Below are 18,868 nucleotides of genomic sequence, written 5' to 3'. Positions count from 1 at the left end.
TACTAAAATGATAGGGGTAGTTTGGTTAAAAAACACATCTAAAGAAATAGTAAGAAGCAGAGAAGTGCAATAGTATGGCAGAACAATGTTAGGTCATATCTAATTACCAACCCAGGCTCATTCTGATTACGTACCATTATAGACATTTCTGGAGAGAGCAAAATACATCCCAGGAGCTACATTTCTTTGCAGTTTTATTTTCAAAACATGAAATAAAAAAGAATAGCTATGTTATTACAATAATAAAGCACATAGTTGGAGTTGCTCTTTAGTTTTTTGGCTTTCAGCGATAACATTTTCATTACTGTATTGCACTGGACTGAACTAAACTTAACTCCAACTCTGAAAACTGGCCTGAAGCAGTTTCAATTTACTAGAACTTCCTCTATGTTAGGCTGCTTTGACACAATCTACATCATAAAAGCGCTATAGAAATAAAGATGAATTGAATACCTTTTTAACATTTATTTAATGGGAATAAAACTAGATCCACAAAGCCTCTCATTTAATATATCTACTAAAAGAAAGAAAATATTACTTTACAAACTCAATGTAAATAAATCATATAAAAAGTTGCATATTGGTCAATAATATTACTGAAATCAATATAAACATTGAATAAATAGAGTTAAAACCACAGGTTTACATGCGCTCTAAAAAAAGAAACATAACCATTTTTTTTTAAATGTCTAATGGTAAATCATACTATATATTTACTATTTTAGGTCCGTTAGGATTACCTAAATGATTTACATTTGCTAAATGCCAAAATAATGAGAGAATTTTTTTTTTGAGAATTGTTTTTACTAATTTCTAGACAGTCAAAAGTGTACACATTTCCTTGGTATTTTTTTTTTAGCTTTGCTTTTAAACTGTATAACTTTAGTCAAATGCTGTGGCTATCCTTCCACACTTTGAAGGTATTTTGGCCCATTCCTCCTGACAGAATTGGTGTAACTGAGTCAGATTTGTTGGCTGTCTTGCTCGCACAAGCTTTTTCAACTCTGCCCACAAATTTTCTATAGGATTGAGATCAGGGCTTTGTGATGGCCACTCCAAAACATTCACTCTGTTGTCCTTAAAGCACATTTTAACTAATTTGGCAGTATGCTTAGGGTCATGGTCTGTTTGGTAGACCCATTTGTGGCCAAGTTTTACTTTCCTGGCTGATGTCTTGAGATGTTGCTTCAGTATTTCTACATAATGTTCTTTCTTCATGATGCCATCTATGCTGTGAAGTGGACCAGTCCCTCCCGCAGCAAAACAGACCCACAACATGAGGCTGCCACCCCCATACTTCACAGTTGGGATGGTGTTCCTAGGCTTGTAAGCTTTCCCCTTTGTCCTCCAAATGTAACACTGATCATTATGGCCAAACAGTTCAATCTTAGTTCCATCAGACCACAGGACATGTCTCCAAAAATGTGTCTTTTTCCCAGTGTAATTTAGCAGATTGTAATCTGGCTTTATTGTTGATTCTGACTTTTTGATTTTCCCATGTTGTCACACAAGGAAGCAGTGTGTTTGAGGTTTTCCTTAAATACTATTCTACAGTTGTACCTCCAGTTAACTTAAATGTTGTCCATTAGCCAATCAGAAACTTCCAAAACCTTGACACCATCATCTGAGCCTTTTCAGCAGCATAATAATCTTATTGAATGTAAACTTGACTTTCAAGAAAAGTTATAACAATTTCACACAAAAAATCTCTCTCTCATTATTCTGCTTTTAAGCAAAACATGTGATCATCCTAACTTACCTAAAAGAGAAATAGTTTAGTCACGTTAACATCTGACCTTTTTTTAAATGGTTATGTGCCTTTATATACAGTGTATGTAAACTTCTGGATTCAACTGTATATATTTCCACGCATTCAAAAGTAAATAAATGATGACTCAATGAAGGGATAAAAAAATCAATCTTGGATTTATTTTCTGCTAAATAAATAATCACATGGTGTGAGATATCATGTGTGTTCATCTGAGGCTGGGCAAAATTCTTCGAAATGCTTACATCTTTGTACATGTGTATATATGCATATATCTTGGAGGCATGTTGAACACAAGGCTCATGATTTGGTCTTTGATCCTCAGGTCAGGCGATGGGCGGCACTTTGAGTGCGGTGTCGTCAATAGTAGATCTGGCTGTGTCAGGTGACGTGACCAGCAGTGCGCTGGTGTTTTTCCTCAGCGCTGTGATCTTCACTGTTGTGTGTATCATCATGTACCTGATGCTGCCCAAACTGGAATACTCAAGGTGAGCAAATCTCTTTGACTGTAATTTTTTTAAACGCGGGGTTCCACACAGGCGAGGCAGTGGTGCAGTAGGTAGTGCTGTTGCCTCACAGCAAGAAGGTCACTGGTTCGAACCTCGGCTCAGTTGGCGTTTCTGTGTGAAGTTTGCATGTTCTCCCTAACTTCGCTTGGGTTTCCTCCGGGTGCTCTGGTTTCCCCCACAGTCCAAAGACATGCAGTACAGGTGAATTGGGTAGGCTAAATTGTCTGTAGTGTATGAGTGTGTGAGTGAATGTGTGTGTGGATGTTTCCCAGAGATGGGTTGCGGCTGGAAGGGCATCGGCTGCGTAAAAACTTGCTGGATAAGTTGGCGGTTCATTCCGCTGTGGCGACCCCGGATTAATAAAGGGACTAAGCCGACAAGAAAATGAATGAATGAATGGGTTCCACACAATTCATTCATGTCGTCCTAACACAGATCGATTAAGTTAACCTAACAAATTTAAGTGTATTGAACATACTAAACGTTGAACACAAGTCCCCCCTCCGCCCCAAAAAAATATCCACAGTTGTGTTGTTTAAGCACATTTTAAATAAGTAGTTTGACCAAGCAGTTTAAAAAAAAAGACCAAACTTTTTTTGAGTGTACAAGCTGTCCTAACAGTTTCTGTGCGGAGTTTGCATGTTCTCCCCATGTTTCCGGGTACTCCGATTTCCCCCACAAGTCCAAACACATGCGGTACAGGTGAATAGGGTAGGCTGACTTGTCCATAGTGTATGTGTGTGAATGCAAGTGTATGTGTGTTTCCCAGTGATGGGTTTCAGCTGGAAGTTCATCCGCTGCGTAAAACATATGCTGGATAAATTGGTGGTTAATTCCGCTGTGGCGACCTCAGAATAATAAAGGGACTACGGCGAAAAGAAAATGAATGAATGAATGAATATTGTTTGTAAGTTAAATTTGAAATGCATCCATAAGCTGACACTGTCATAGAAATATCACCTATGAGTCTCACGGATATATTTGTGCATAATTATTTGTATCACACAGGTATGAAAGTAATGTAAAGAAGATAATTTATATGACACAGTAAAAAATAGAAAGAGAAAGAATAAATAAAAAAAATATCGGTAACACTTTACAATAAGGTTCATTAGTTAATGCATTTACTAACATGAACTAATCATGAACAACACATGTACAGCATTTATTAATCATAAATGAACATTTAATAATGCATTATTAACATTTAAGTCCATGCTTGCTAACATTAGTTAATGCACCATGAGTTAACATGAACTAACAATGAACTACTGTATTTTCATTAACTAACGTTTATTAACATGAATAAATACTGTAGTAAATGTATTGTTCATTGTTTGTTCATGTTAATAAATGCATTAATTAACATTAACTAATGAACCTTATTGTAAAGTGTGACCAAAAATATAATATAAATAATTTGCTATGGAAAGGTAACTGTTGTCTGATTGTGAGAATTTATACAGGACAGTCTAATTATAGTTGGTACTTTGTTGCGATCTAGATATGATATAATATATATTACTTATTATAACCCCCAGCCTTGGAAACCATCATGAACATTTCACTACACTCAACATCTGAGTCCGCAGATACAAAAGGAGCATAGATTTCTTTCATTTTGTCTCGTGAGTATCTCCCTTAAACCACATGATACTCGCACTGTTTTTTTTTTTTTTTTTTGTCGAGACGCTGTTGAAGGGACAGAAAGAGGAACTGTGGGTCTGTGAGTTTCACTCGAGGTCTCGGGTCAAACCGCAGTTTCGTGACACAATTGTGATGATGGGTGTGCTGCTGATGTGCCTTTGTGTACTATTATTATTATACACAAGGCCTATAGAGATTTCAAAATTCCACATCTGCCAAACTCAGCGGCCCGTCTGCTGATTATCAGGTCAGGCACAAAAACAGAGAAATGTTTATATTTCAGAACATCTTTGAGACTTTGGGCCCTATCATACACCTGGCGCAATGTGGCGCAAGGCGCGCCACAATAGTCTTTTGGTAGTTTCAGCTTGGCGCAAGAGTCGTTTTAAGGCGTTGCACTACGCTGTTTATATAGCAAATGCATTTTCGCTCATTAGGCGTTCTGGTCTAAAAAGGAAGGCGTTCTGAGGCGGACCGCTGGCGCGTTGCTATTTTGAGAAACTATAATAGATTTTTCATTAGACCAAAACTAACCCGGACTAAACTCCGGCGCAGAGTTGCGCCTCGCTTACACACTGCTTAATACACACAAGAGAGCAATAGGCAAATATCTTTACATATGAAAAAATGTAAATATTAAGGATATATATATATATAGGATATAATAAGAATAGATACAGGATATAAATATAAAGGATTAAAATATTACAAAACATATTATTTTCTAGCCTACATAAATATGAAAAATCACTGCTTTTATGTCTTCTTCATCTCGGGAGGCTTTTTCAGTTCATTCATAACAATTAGCTTTTGTATAATGTTATTATTATTATCAGTATTATTTATTATATTCATATTTATATTTGTTTTATTAAAAACAAGCTTAGATTTGCCCACCTGTCAGGTTTTAGACCATATGGGACACAGCATGTGTTTCAGGATATAACTCAGGTTTTTGAAGACATTTTGTTATTATTATTCATTTGTTTGCTTGAAATTAGAACTGAATTTAGAAATAGTTTTAAAACGAATATTTGCCCTTTACAAACAAAAGTATTTATTTATAGACTAATTGATGTCTGTGCGTAAAGGTTTCCCTATCCAAGAGCGAATGTGAAAGTAGATGCATCATCTCTCATTCTCACGCAGTAGATGCTCTGTTTAACAGTTTTCTGTTAACTGTTTGCTTGTGAAATGCTCAGTTTTTCCCCTTAGACTTACTTTGCGTCCTGTAAATAGCGAATGCGCTCTTGGTGCGACGCAGCTGACTCTTAAAGGGAATGGGAGATGAGACTCTAATTGGTTTATTCTCAAAACACACCTATAACTCATTAAGAAAATAAACTCAACCCTTTTAACCCATGCGCCACGGCGCAAAGCAGATTTCCCGTCCTTAAATTAGCAAAAACGCGTCCTGACACGCCCTGAAAGCGTTTGCGCCCTGCGTTTTGCGCTCTGCGCATGGACCGTCAAAATAGAGCCCTTAGTCATAAAAACATTTAGGGTTAAGGTTAGGGCTAGGCTTGGGTTTATATATATTTCAGTTTTGTATCATTCATATCTAATGCCTTAATGGTTTAAATGATTGTTTTAATCCCGACTCAACAGAAATGGTGATGTATAGTGACTACACTGTAAAATACACTGGGTTCCACAGAGTCAATTTGTGTTGGGACAACATGAAGGAAGTTCACTGTTTTGTTTTCACAAATTTAAGTGGATTGAACATAAAACAATTATGCAGTTTCAGCTCATTTTTAAGAACCAACAGCAGAAGTGATTTTTTGGGTGGATTGCAGATTCGCACATTGTGATATCGATGCTGAAATGATATATTGTGCGGCCCTGATGCTAACTGAAACTTAACTGATCAGGATTTTCTCTCTTTCAGATACTACATGGAATTGGCTGCTTTACCCAGTACTGAATCCAACGGCAGCTCAGACGCATCGGCTAATTCTGTGCCACCTCTCAAACCCATCCTGAAGAAGACCTGGGTGCTGGGCTTCTGCGTCTTCTACGTCTTCTTCATCTCCATCATGATTTTCCCCGCCTTGTCTTCCGGAATCCAATCCATGAACCAAGACTCCGGGAACCCTTGGTCCACCACATACTTTGTGCCTCTGACTAGTTTTTTACTGTACAACGTTGCAGACTTCAGTGGCCGGCAGATGACCGCGTGGCTGCAAATCCCGGGACCCACCAGTGGCTTGCTGCCGTTGCTGGTCATCTCCAGAACGATTTTGGTTCCTCTGTTCGTCTTCTGCAACTATCAGCCACGGTACCACCTGCACAACGTCTTCTTTGCACATGACCTCTTCCCTGTGGTCTTCATCTGCGTGTTGGGGGTTTCTAACGGCTATCTGGGCACACTGCCTATGATCTATGGGCCCAAAGTTGTGCCGCGGGAACTTGCTGAGCCTGCGGGTGTCATTATGTCCTTCTTCCTTACGCTTGGCTTGGCTGTGGGTTCAGCTTTCTCTGTGGGACTCGTTCACAGTATATGAGGGCCAATCAATGACATAGGACAGAGCGTTTACACTACTGCACTCGAGGTTTTTGCCAAATCCACCATTTTCATAATTTTTTAGTTTTATATGCATTTTAATGGTCCAAATGGCTTGGATCTGGATTTTAATCTTGATTTTAAAGGGAAAATTCAGTCAAAAATGAACATTTCATCTTCATTTACTTTCACTCAAGTGGTTTTAAACTTTAATATGTTTCTTTTTTTTTCTGTCGAACACAAAGGAAGATATTTTAAAGAATGCTGGAAAATGTAATTGTCATTTATACTAGTAAAAACAAAACACTATGAAAGTCGATGGCTGTTTCCCCCCCAACATTCTTCAAAATATCTCCCTTTGTGTTCAATAGATCAAAGAACCTCGAGTGGTTTAAAACTTTAATGCATTTCTTTTTTTTTCTGTAGAACACAAAAGAAGATGTTTTAAAGAATGCTGAAAATGTGGCATTGTCATACTAGTAAAAACAAAATGCAATAGAAGTCAATGGCTGTCACAGCATTCTTCAAAATATGTTCCTTTGTGTTCAGTAGAAGAAAGGAAGTGCCGTGGTTCTAAACTTTAAAATGTTTCTGTTTTCTGTTGAACACAAAGAAAGATGTTTTGAAGAATGCTGGAAAATTGGCATTGTCGTCCATAGAAGTACAAAAAGTACTATTGAAAGTCAATGGCTGTTTTTTCTCCTCAAGTATATTCCTTTGTGTTTGATAGAAGAAAGGAACACCAGTGGTTCTAAACTTTAATATGTTTCTTTTATTGTTGAACACAAGGGAAGATGTTTTGAAGAATGCTGGAAAATTAACAATGTCATTCATAGAAACAAAAAATACTATGGAAGTCATTGGCTGTCAAACTCAACTTGCCTAAGTGGTTCTAAACTTTATTATGTATTATCTCTTTTTGTGTTGAACACAAAGGAAGATGTTTTGAAGAATGCTGGAAAATGTAATTGTCATCTATACTAGTAAAAACAATATACTATGAAAGTCAATGGCTGTTTCCCCCCCAACATTCTTCAAAATATCCCCCTTTGTGCTCAATAGATGAAAGAACCTCAAATGGTTTAAAACTTTAATGTATTCCTTTTTTTTCTGTAGAACACAAAGGAATATGTTTTGAAGAATGCTGGAAAATTGGCATTGTCATCCATAGTAGTAAAAACAAAATACTATAGGAGTCAAAAGGTGTTTTCCTATCCAACATTCTTCAAAGTATCTTCCTTTGTGTTCAATAGAAGAAAGAAACTCAACTTGCACTCACTTGCACTCTTTTTTTCTGTCAAACACAAAGGAAGATATTTTGAAGAATGCTGGAAAATTGTTATTTTCATTCATAGAAGTAAGAAAAAAAAATACAATGGAAGTCAATTGCTGTTTTTTTCTTTCCAACATTCTTCAAAGTATCTTCCTTTGTGTTCAGTAGAGGAAAGAACAGATTTGGAACTGAAGTGGAGAGAGTAAAGGATGACAGAAATTTCTGAGTGAACTATCCCTTTAATGTTTTAAAATAAATTACTTAAAATAAACACCTTTTTTAAGGATTTTATGGTCATGCTTTAATAGAAAATAGAAGGCAATCTTTTAATGGCCATGTTTGGGATCAGCTTTGGTCTGTAATAAAAACACTTGTATACACATTGTATATTTTATTGCCATAATTCACAGACATAAACTGGAAGGGCTTAAGGCTTTTAGCCGTGTTTACAGTGTGCTATTTATCCACCTAGATCTTCACATAAAAGTGGGCGCAGCTGCTTTTAAATTGAATTTGAATGGCGTCCAGTGTCATCCACTTGCAATTATTTTAAGCTGTACAAAACAGCTTGCAATGGCTGAAGAAAAAATCCTCAATGTTGGAAAAAATGAGAGAGATTTAAAGTGAAAGTACACATTTTAAGTTCAATGCTATGAAATATAGCATATCTAACAAATAGTGTTTCACTTTATTTTATAGTGTACTTATCTAATACTGTGCTTAACTAATTACTAGGAGAAATAAAGTACAGATAAGGTTCAGGCGTGGGCTCTGGGTTAGCACCTGTCTATTGCTTTGTTTTTGTAATTAAAGGGGTCGTTCACCCAAAAATGGCAATTCTGTCATTTACTCTCCCTCAACTTGTTCCAAACCTATTTGACTTCTGTTGAAACACAAAGGCAGATATTTTGAAGAAAGAAAAAGAAGGAAAGCTGGAAACCTGTAACCATCGACTTCCATAGTATTTGTATGGGAGTCAATAGTTACAGGTTTCTGTCTTTCTTTAAAATATCTTATATTGTGTTAAACAGAAGAAAGAAACTCCTAAAGGTTTATAACCACTTAAGGGTGAATAAATAGTCAGTCAATTTTCATTTTTGGGTGAATTCTGGACCATACCATCCAAATGTCGCTGCAGAAATCGAGACTCATCAGATCAAACAATGTTTTTCCAATCTACTATTGTCCAATTTTGAATTGTAGCCTCAGTTTCCTGTTCTTAGCTGACAGGAGCGGCACCGGTGTGTTCTTCTGCTGCTGTAGCCCATCTGCCTCAAGGTTGGACGCGTTGTGCATTCAGAGATGCTCTTCTGCAGACCTCGGTTGTAACGAGTGCTTATTAGAGTTACTGTTGCCTTTCCATCAGCTGGAACCAGTCTGGCCATTCTCCTCTGACCTCCAGCATCAACAAGGCATTTGCGCCCACAGAACTGCCGCTCACTGCATATTTTCTCTTTTTCAGACCATTTTATGTAAACCCTAGAGATGATTGTGCCTGAAAATCCCAGTAGATCAGCAGTTTCTGAAATACTCAGACCAGCCCGTCTGGCAGCAACAACCATGCCACATTCAAAGTCACTTAAATCCCCTTTCTTCCCCATTCTGATGCTCGGATTGAACTGCAGCAGATCGTCTTGATCATGTCCGCATGCCTGAATGCATTAAGTTGCTGCCATGTGATTGGCTGATTAGAAATTTGCATTAGCAAGCAGATGGACAGGTGTACCTAATAAAGTGGCTGGTGGGTGTATATGGATGAGTTATTGTTTAGGTTTCTGGGTATATATTTTGAATATTAATGATTTGGTGTTTAGATAAACTCCCATAAGCCTGCCTTTATTTCATAACCCAGTGGCACCACACTTCTTACCTTTAAAAACCCTGAAAATAACTAATTAAATCATTTTGAGTTTTCTAATTTAGTAGTTTGTTTCATCAGTGTCACTGCAGTTTCACTGCCAAGCATGACAAAAAGTTGTATATTTAGTTTTGCCACCATCATTTAAATTGCAGTAAATAATTAAATATTTCTCATTCATTTATTCATTCATTAATTTTCTTGTCGGCTTAGTCCCTTTATTAATCCGGGGTCGCCACAGCGGAATGAACCGCCAACTTATCCAGCAAGTTTTTACGCAGCGGATGCCCTTCTGGCCGCAACCCATCTCTGGGAAACATCCACACACACACTCATGCACTACGGACAATTTAGCCTACCCAATTCTCCTGTACCGCATGTCTTTGGACTGTGGGGGAAACCTGAGCACCCGGAGGAAACCCATGCGAAAGCTGGGAGAACATGCAAACTCCACACAGAAACGCCAACTGAGCCAAGGCTCGAACCAGCGACCCAGCAACCTTCTTGCTGTGATGCAACAGCACTACCTACTGCGCCACTGCCTCGCCCTTAAATATTTCTTTGTTCAATAAATCAACACATAAAATCATTAATAAATACCTCCGGCCTAATTTTACAAGTGGCTATTTTAGTAAATCATAATAATTTTTTGTTCATCAATTTGAGTTCATCCATTTCTAAAAACATATGAACTGCAGGCCCGTAATCAGCCTGGTCGAAGGGGTGGTTCTTTTTTCTTAAAATATGGACCTTTTAATAGTCACACACCTCATTTTATATTTAATTATGAGATTTAAATAGATTATAAGCACTATTGTTATCTGCATTAGCTTGTCGGATGGTCATCATAACCACACTTTTTTGATGTACCAAAAAACTTCCTAAAGCTTTATAATAAAGAAATAAATATTTTTTAAATACAAATTTATTACATCAAGTATCATTAAAAAAATAACCGATTTAAAATTAAAAACAAGCTTATTGTCAATTATTAGGCAAATTATTAATAACAAGCTGGCCAGCATATTAAACTTTATTCAGTCAGAATTTCGCCAATAAAATTTATTAATTAATTACATTTGAAAATTCATGGAAAACAACAATAGCCAATAGTATTCAAATTAATTTTAATATGACCTGCTTTTGGTGCTTCACACCTGTTTATTGGTTATTTTTTTTCATGAATAAGGTCCAAGATTTAGAAATAAAAGTTACTTGTAAACTGTTTTCTCCATTTTAAAAACAAATATATTAGTAAAAGACGACCTCACTTACATCAGATTGTGTGTTTTCTTGCACAGCGGGATGTTGGACTCATGAAAAATACTTGTTTGCATTGGTCAAAACTGACTAGCTGCAGTCATGATAGGCCATACAGAATTCCGCTTGGTCTTAAAGCCTTTTCGATGGGTTGTTTTCACTTATTGCAATGATATAGCAGTTAAAATAGGACAAATAAGCTCATATATGGGACAAATTCTGGAACTTTGTCAGTGAGGGGTGGTTGTTTTGAACCACTCGAATCCTTCCTGGCTACAGGCCTACACTGGATACCTTTTGTCACTGAAAACCATATCCTCTGGTATGACATTTGAAGTACCCCATTTAAGATCATGTGACTGAAGCCCCCTGTGCAGGCCCCTGAAGTCCCCTCATGACCTGCATCTGTTAATTTTTTGTTTCAGATTTTTCACATATATAACTTGTTTGGAACCACTATAACATTATTAAGCTGTGCTGTCCTTTGGTGTCCACTTTTTATTGAAGATGTCCAACAAGTCATGGAAATTATATTAAAATACTATTAATAATTTTATAAAATAACTTTAAGCTGTATAGAAGTGTCTCGAAAAATATCTAGTCAAATATTATTTACTGTCATCATGTCAAAGATAAAATAAATCACTTATTAGAGATGAGTTATTAAAACTATTATCATTAAAAATGTGTTGAAAAAAAATAAAAAGGGGGGGCTAATAATTCTGACTTCAACTGTAAGTATCCAACCCTGACGATGAATCGCTCTCCCTCTATATTTCTATATTATTAAGAGTTGTTTTTCTTCATTTATGCTGTCACACTATAGGACAGGTCATATTTAAGGTGCGTGTTCTTGATTTTTGTGCTTACATTAAAGGGTCACGAAACACCAAAACACATTTTTTGAGCTATTGACAGTCGTATATGTGTCCCACACTGCTAAAAACACTATTAGGACACCTATATTTCACTAAAAAGTGTAAATTGGTTGTTTTTGCGTTATTTCAAGCAAATTCGTACTTCCTGTTTGAAACGAATTTTTGAAGCTGCGTCACGGTCATGACATAATAGCGTTGTATTCCAGCGTGCAGACTGGACGTCTGTGCCAGAGTGTGCCTTATTACGTCTTACAGTGTGATGCATTAATGCATGAGTAAGCCTTGGTTCAAACCAATCAGCGCGCTCTATTGTGCAACTTCATTAATATTCATTACTGTCACCGTCTTTACACCACAGAGACGCCACGTTGTGTTGGCAAAACAAGCGTGAAGTGTTGCTTTTAAATTTTGCTGCAGTTAAGTTTCGTTTTCATTTTCTCTCTGTGAGAGCTCAGACTCACGTGTGGATTAACAGTGTACGCGACGCGCGACAACAATAACTTACGTGTCTAAGGAGGATTATTGTTTACCTGAGAGCTGTTCTCATCTGCAAACGCTGAGATCCGGATTCCGGATGTAGTCTTCTCTTCAGACGCGGCTCTAGTTGCTGGTGATTGTTCTGTCTCTACAGATTTGGTAAGTGAGCGACCAGTGCTCTTTGTTTATTCAGTTTGTTCGTATCGAATTAAGTTAACTATTGCACTGAGGGCAAACATGTTAGCACCGCATTTTGTGACCGGAATAACACACGCGGCTTTCTGACGTTACCTGCCGTGTGCGTCTAAGTTTCCGGGAAATGCTGAGGTTTTTTTTTCTCTCATTCACCGTGCGGTATAAAACATTGCATGAAAAATACACGCTTAGAGCAGATCCTCGAATCAAATATCGTGTTTGTCGCGAGGGACATGAATGAATTCCCTGAATGAAAGAGCCAAACTGCAGTTAAAGTCCACCAGTTAATAATTTGGCAAATAATTCCACTACAGATGTCCATGTAGGTTAAACACCATCTCTTTCTCCTGTGTGTATTTTGACTGAAACTCGCGCGTGCCCAAATAGACACTCCCACACCCTCCCACTTTAGTTCCTCCGACACTCCCCCCTAAACAGAGCTGGACACCCCCACTTTTCTGACTTTTTCCAAAGTGGAGGTGTGAAAACACCCTGCTGAAACGAGGGGGTTTCATGGCCCTTTAAGTTCCATAAGCCTACATTTTAAAAACAGAGTAATGCCACAGTTTGTAGTAGTTGGTTTTATATTCCAATATCCAGGCTTTCACAACATCAGCAAATCTTTGACAATCCTAAATACAGAAAATCATATTAGAATCCATTTACTATTAAAGTACAGCATTGTTTAGTGAATTAAACAGTGCTAATGCTGTACTTACACTATTTGCTCAAACTATTTATTTAAAATGAGCTGAAACAACACAATTTTTATTTTATTTTATTTTTTTTTTGTGGCGGCAACTTAATTGTTCTATGTTCAATCTACTTATATTTGTAAAAGCTTCTAAATTAGCTTAATTTATTCATGTTGCCCCAACACAAGTCCCTTGTGTGGAACTCTGCATTGTTTACAGTGTAGCCTGTAGATTTCAGACCGAATATTCAAAGTGGTAAACAATATAGGGACCATGTCACAAGTTGTCACTCAAAAAATGAACGATTGTGCGAATATAAAAGCAATTTTACCTTAGTTTGTACCTCAAAAAAGTAGTGACAGCTCACTTTCTAATCACTTTAAGTGCATTAACCTGTAACTGTAACCTGCGATAACCAGCTCATTCCTCCTCCAGCAGTTCATCGAGTGTAAAGCTGTGATGTGATTGATGTATAGATATGAAGCAGTTTATCAGCTTTGCGTCGTCTTTCGTGATCGTCTGGAGCTGCGAGCTAAAGCCCACCCACAGTTAGTACTGGCCAAGACCGCCACAGACAGACATGGTATGTACATGTGTTCCTTTTTAAATAGCTTTAATGCCAATGCAACCATCTGACAGAGATGACAATGAGCTACTGAACATATGGAAAGTTTCAGTGTATGTCTGAAGTGTACTTTGTCCAGCACCATTTATTCGCTCCTTTTTGACTCCCGAGACTGTTGTCGATCGGACTGGACATCACAGATAACTCATTCTGTAAACATGATGTTAGTCGTGATCTTTGTGTGTTTTGAAAAAAAGTATTGTCTTCACTGATATATCGATTACAGTATACTACAGTAAGGGGCTTGTCGGTGAAGGGAAAACGACCTAACATCAAGCCGTATGCTAATCAATTTATTTTTCTGACCTGTCATTTGCATCACTGTGTAAATCAGGAAGTAAACATACACTGTTACGTTATCTAATACCTCATGTTTGTGATTAAGGTACGTTAAAGTGCGTTTATATTCACACATTAATTCGGACTTTCTCTGTAATAATCCAATTTCAGAAAAGTATTTTTGGCTAAATAGTGAAATTATAATTGCAGCCAACGGCTATCAAAGTGTAGTAAAGTTCACAGTTAATTGAGTGCTAATGTTGTTTAAAGTCATATTTACACGTCCATATATTCAACGTACCATGGTAAACAGGGAGCGTAAAGTTGTCACAGAACAAATGTGCGAATATAAAACCAACTTCACCTCAATATGTTACTTTTATAGTGTTATTGACTGCAATAATCGTTTATTTGGCTGTCACATTCGCTTTGCTGGATATGCTTTATGAGTTATTTAAATGAACCGGTTCATTTGATTCATTTGTTTTGGAGTCGCGCTGCGTGGCGATTCTCTAGAAATGAATCGCCTGTACGCTTGGCGTTGTTGCCCACTGAACAATAGTGTTGTAAATGCGATGTTTCACGCTAAACAGTGACACTTGCAATGATTAAAACACGATTTATAAACTATAAATATTAACTGTGGTGCCATATTGTAAAAAAAGCCAGGTTCTTAGTACAGGAAGTGACATCATTTTTAGGAGAACGACAGCTCCAGCATCAGTAAGTGCTCGGTAAGAAAACCCCGATTTATTTTGTGTTCTGTGCTGTTAGTTGGGATTTCTTAATGTATACCAACTGTCATCAATGTCATAACATTGACAAAAGCGACAGAAATCCACCAAAAGGTGCTTTAGGTGCGATAAAACTCTGTATATGCTAACGTTACCAATCGAACTACAAGCCCTGCTCATTTTGTAGTCCTTTTGTGAATAATTCAGACGTTATTTAAAGACAAAATGTCTATAGCATATTTTTTGGAATTTTGGTATACTTTATTATATATGTAATCACGTTCTTAAGCATATAAACATGATTCTTAAAAAGCAGCATCATGCCTGTGAAAACCATTGTATTTCTGTGCATCATTATTGGGGAGATGGTTAATATTGAAAGCTTGTATTTTAGAATGCTTAACGTGTTGTTTAGGGCTGCATGATATTGGAAAGCACTGAAATTGTGATATTTAGTTTTTCTGTGACCATATACACTCACCGGCCACTTTATTAGGTACACCCAGTACTTGTACCCTCTTTTGAATTCAGAACTGCCCTAATCCTTCGTGGCATAGATTCAACAAGGTACTGGAAATATTCCTTAGATATTTTGGTCCATTTTGACATGATAGCATCACACAGTTGCTGCAGATTTGTCGGCTGTACATCCATGATGTGAATCTCCCGTTCCACCACATCCCAAAGGTGCTCTATTGGATTGAATTCTGGTGACTGTGGAGGCCAATTCAGTACAGTGAACTCAGTTCAAAAACCAGTCTGAGATGATTCATGCTTTATGACATGGCGCATTAACCTGCTGGAAGTAGCCATCAGAAGATGGGTACACTGTGGTCATAAAGGGATGGACATGGTCTGCAACAATACTCAGTTAAAGTTACGGTTTTGTTCTTTTTTTACTCATTGGCTGAAAATGCTGACATTCATGTCTTTTATGCGATATTCGAGTTATGTGCTTGAATATAATACAATTCACATCTTTGGATAGAAACATAGCTAGTGACTTTAAATATCAGGTGTTCTGAACTGTGGTTACTGGTTAATTATAATCCAAATTTGCATTGCAGATCTTGCGATGTGACTATTGCAGGTTTGTACATTGCGATACCCATGGTGAAACGATTTATTGTGCAGCCCTAGTGTTGTTATAAACCCTTTGACAAGCCTGTTATGACAGGTTTAATGGTCATTAACATCTTATATTTGTAAACGTTTTTAATATTTAGATTTTAAAAACGTATGTTTTAAATTGAACAATTATAGTTTGAATTTAATAGTTATTTTTAGGAGGTTTTCACCTTTAATTGAGATAGGACAGTTGAGATTACAGACAGGAAAGTATTGGGAGCAAAGAGAGGGGAAGAGTTGGCGAATCGGGAATCGAACTCGGGTCGCCTTGAGCAATGTGGTGCTATATGTAAGCGTATTTAACCACTAAGGATTTGCCGCTGACTTAACGTAACATTTCTATGTAATCATGAATGTATTTTATCATCTTTGCAAGTTACAAAAAACAAATTACCTCTTGTGCGAGGCATTTATATTATAATGAAGCGTCTATTTGATGTTGTTCTCTCTTCTGGCTGCCGTTATCAATCTCACACTGTTTCTTTCCTTTTTCTGAAAGTCTTTTTTTTATTATAACATTTTAAAAGTTATATATATATATATATATATATATATATATATATATATATATATATATGCGCCAGGGGGTAAGCATAAATCACATACAAATATACATATGTTGTAATCAAATAAATACATTGTAGAGTTGACAAAGTTTTAAAGTGCGTAAAGCTTTCTTATTTAGAGAATCTTTGATACTACTAATATATAAGCATAAATCCATCACCAACACCTTAAAGTTGGGTTTCTTATTGGTAAATTTACATTTATGAATGTAAAATTTTGTTTCTTTTTCTGAAAGTCTTGATAACAAGTCTTGAGGTTGTCTTTTATTATTTCAGCAAACAGGATTGTAAAAAAAAATCTTTGTTGTACTCTCCCATTCATTGCACTCTAAGTTTACCCAACTATCATGACTTCCACTACTAATAAACCTGGAAATGTGAAAAATTTGTGCTATGAGATTTTATTTTTGTTCATTTCAATCTTCCTTCAGGCAGAGGAAGGCATCATGCTGGATGAGGTGGTTGTGAATGAGCAGTCGTCCACAGATGCGGATGAGTCAGTGCCATGTTTCCAGACTCCAGGACCCACCGTCACCTTCCATCAAATCCGATACCGCATCAAGGAACGATTAGGAATGTTTAGCTGCCAATGGCGTGAAAAGGACATCCTTAAAGATGTCAGGTGATGGTTTAACATAGACTGATAATTAAAACAATGGATAAACTCTCTTGATCTTTAAGCTTGTAGTCATAAACCTGTAGCTTACTGTACGTTGTAAAAAATTGTCACACAGGTTTGATTTATTTATTTCAAAGAGTTTGTGATTGTGCCAAAACTAATATAGGTATAGATGGCCGTAGCTACATATTATGGTAAAATAGTTTTATACTATTTTTTACTTCTTTTAAGTGTTTCCTAAACTCAAAGGCTACTTTTGTCTTTACATATTGTGAAATATTATTACAGTTCAGTTTATTTCTAATGCATAAAAATTTAATTTATTTGTACAGAGATCAAATATAATTTTCACCAGTCATTAGTTTAGTCATCCATGTTATATGATCCTTCCTAAATCATTGCATTATGCCAATTTGGTTTTCATATAATATAAATTATTATTGGTGCTCAGTTATAAGTAATGGTACTTTTTATTTTAAGATTTTCAGGATTCTTTGATGTCTTGAAAGACAAAAAATAAATATATTTGAGGGGAAATCCTTTATAATACAGTGCTTATGGAAAATATTCATAGCGTTTCACTTTTTCCACATTTTTTTATGTTAAAGCCTTATTCCAAAATGGATTAAAATCATTTATTTACTCAAAATTCTACACACAATACCCCATAATGACAATGTGAAAAAAAAAGCGATTACAGCCTCAAGTTTTTTTGAATATGATGCCATAAGCTTGGCACACCTGTCTTTGGGAATCTTTGCCCATTCCTCTTTGCAGTACCTCTCAAGCTCTATCAGGTTGGATGGGAAGCGACAATGTACAGCCATTTTCAAATCTCTCAAGAGATGTTCAATAGGATTTAGGTCTGGGCTCTGGTTGGGCCACTCAAGGACATTCACCGAGTTGTTGTGAAGCCCTTCCATTGATGTTTTGGCGGTGTGCTTTGTCTCATTGTCCTGCTGGAAGATGAACTATCGTCCTAGTCTGAGGTCAAGAGCACTCTGAAGCAAGTTTTCATTCAGGATGTCTCTGTATATTGCTGCATTCATCTTTCCCTCTATCCTGACTAGTCTTCCAGTTCCTGCTGCTGAAAAACATCCTCACACCATGATGCTGCCACCACCATGCTTTACTGCAGGGATGGTATTAGCCGGGTGATGAGCAGTACCTGGTTTTCTCTAAACGTAACACCTGGCATTCACTCCAAAGAGTTCAATTTCAGTCTCATTAGAGCAGAGAATTTAGTTTCTTATGGTCTGAGAGTCTTTCAGATGCTTTTTGGCAAATCCCAGGCGGAGAGCGGCTTCTGTCTGGCCACTCTACCATACAGGCCTGATTGATGGATTGTTGCACTGATGGTTGTCCTTCTGTAAGGTAGTCCACGGAGGAACGCTGAAGCTCAGACAGAGTGACCATCGGATTATTGATCACCTCCCTGACTAAGGCCCTTCTCCCTCCGATCACTCAGCTTAGATGGCCGGCCAGCTCTAATAAGAGTCCTGTTGGTTCCAAACATCTTCCACTTACGGATGATAGAGGCCACTGTGCTCACTGAAACTTTTCTGAAAGTTTTCCGTAACCTTCCCCAGCCTTGTGCCTTGAGACAATCCTATCTCGGAAATCTACAGACAATTCCTTTGTCTTCATGCTTGGTTTGTGCTTTGACATGCACTGTCAACCCTGGGCAATCAACTGAATTCTAATTAAGCTGCTGAAACATTTCAAGAATGATCAGTGGAAGCAGAATGTACCTGAGCTCAATTTAGAGCTTCACGGCAAAGACTGTGAATACTGATGTACATGTCATTTTTCAGGTTTTTTATTTTTAATAAATTTGCAACAATTTCAAAA

General features: G+C 37.1%; 3 protein-coding genes across 17 annotated transcripts in view; all 3 read left to right on the top strand.

Moving 5' to 3' along the window:
• slc29a3 (solute carrier family 29 member 3) overlaps positions 1 to 9,621 on the top strand; it is a 24,340-nt gene extending 14,719 nt beyond the window's left edge. The window contains exons 6-8 of one of the 2 annotated variants that reach the window (XR_015505637.1): positions 2,094 to 2,256; positions 5,816 to 7,561; positions 7,744 to 9,621. Coding sequence is in view for 1 of the 2 variants with exons in the window: in XM_087278953.1 (XP_087135079.1) it covers positions 2,094 to 2,256; positions 5,816 to 6,431 (779 nt within the window). In the remaining variant the exon portion in view is untranslated. Of the gene's footprint in view, positions 1 to 2,093; positions 2,257 to 5,815 lie in introns of both variants that reach the window. The other variant, XM_087278953.1, reaches the window with a different exon arrangement.
• The window catches only part of meis1b (Meis homeobox 1 b), a 598,746-nt gene that overhangs the window by 537,286 nt on the left and 42,592 nt on the right, over positions 1 to 18,868 (top strand). The window lies entirely within an intron of this gene.
• Positions 12,075 to 18,868, top strand: part of abcg2c (ATP-binding cassette, sub-family G (WHITE), member 2c) — a 154,961-nt gene continuing 148,167 nt past the window's right edge. For 4 of the 14 annotated variants that reach the window (XR_015505358.1, XR_015505354.1, XM_087278393.1 and 1 more), the window contains exons 1-2: positions 13,618 to 13,649; positions 16,830 to 17,020. Coding sequence is in view for 4 of the 14 variants with exons in the window: in XM_087278393.1 (XP_087134519.1) it covers positions 13,647 to 13,649; positions 16,830 to 17,020 (194 nt within the window). In the remaining 10 variants the exon portion in view is untranslated. 14 annotated transcript variants of the gene reach the window in all.

This window comes from Danio rerio, chromosome 13 (assembly GCF_052040795.2).
Source record: "Danio rerio strain M-AB ecotype USA chromosome 13, GRCz13ab, whole genome shotgun sequence".
Lineage (NCBI taxonomy): Eukaryota > Metazoa > Chordata > Actinopteri > Cypriniformes > Danionidae > Danio > Danio rerio.
The sequence above is the reverse complement of the archived record's forward strand: the minus strand, read 5'-3'. Positions and strand labels throughout refer to the sequence as shown.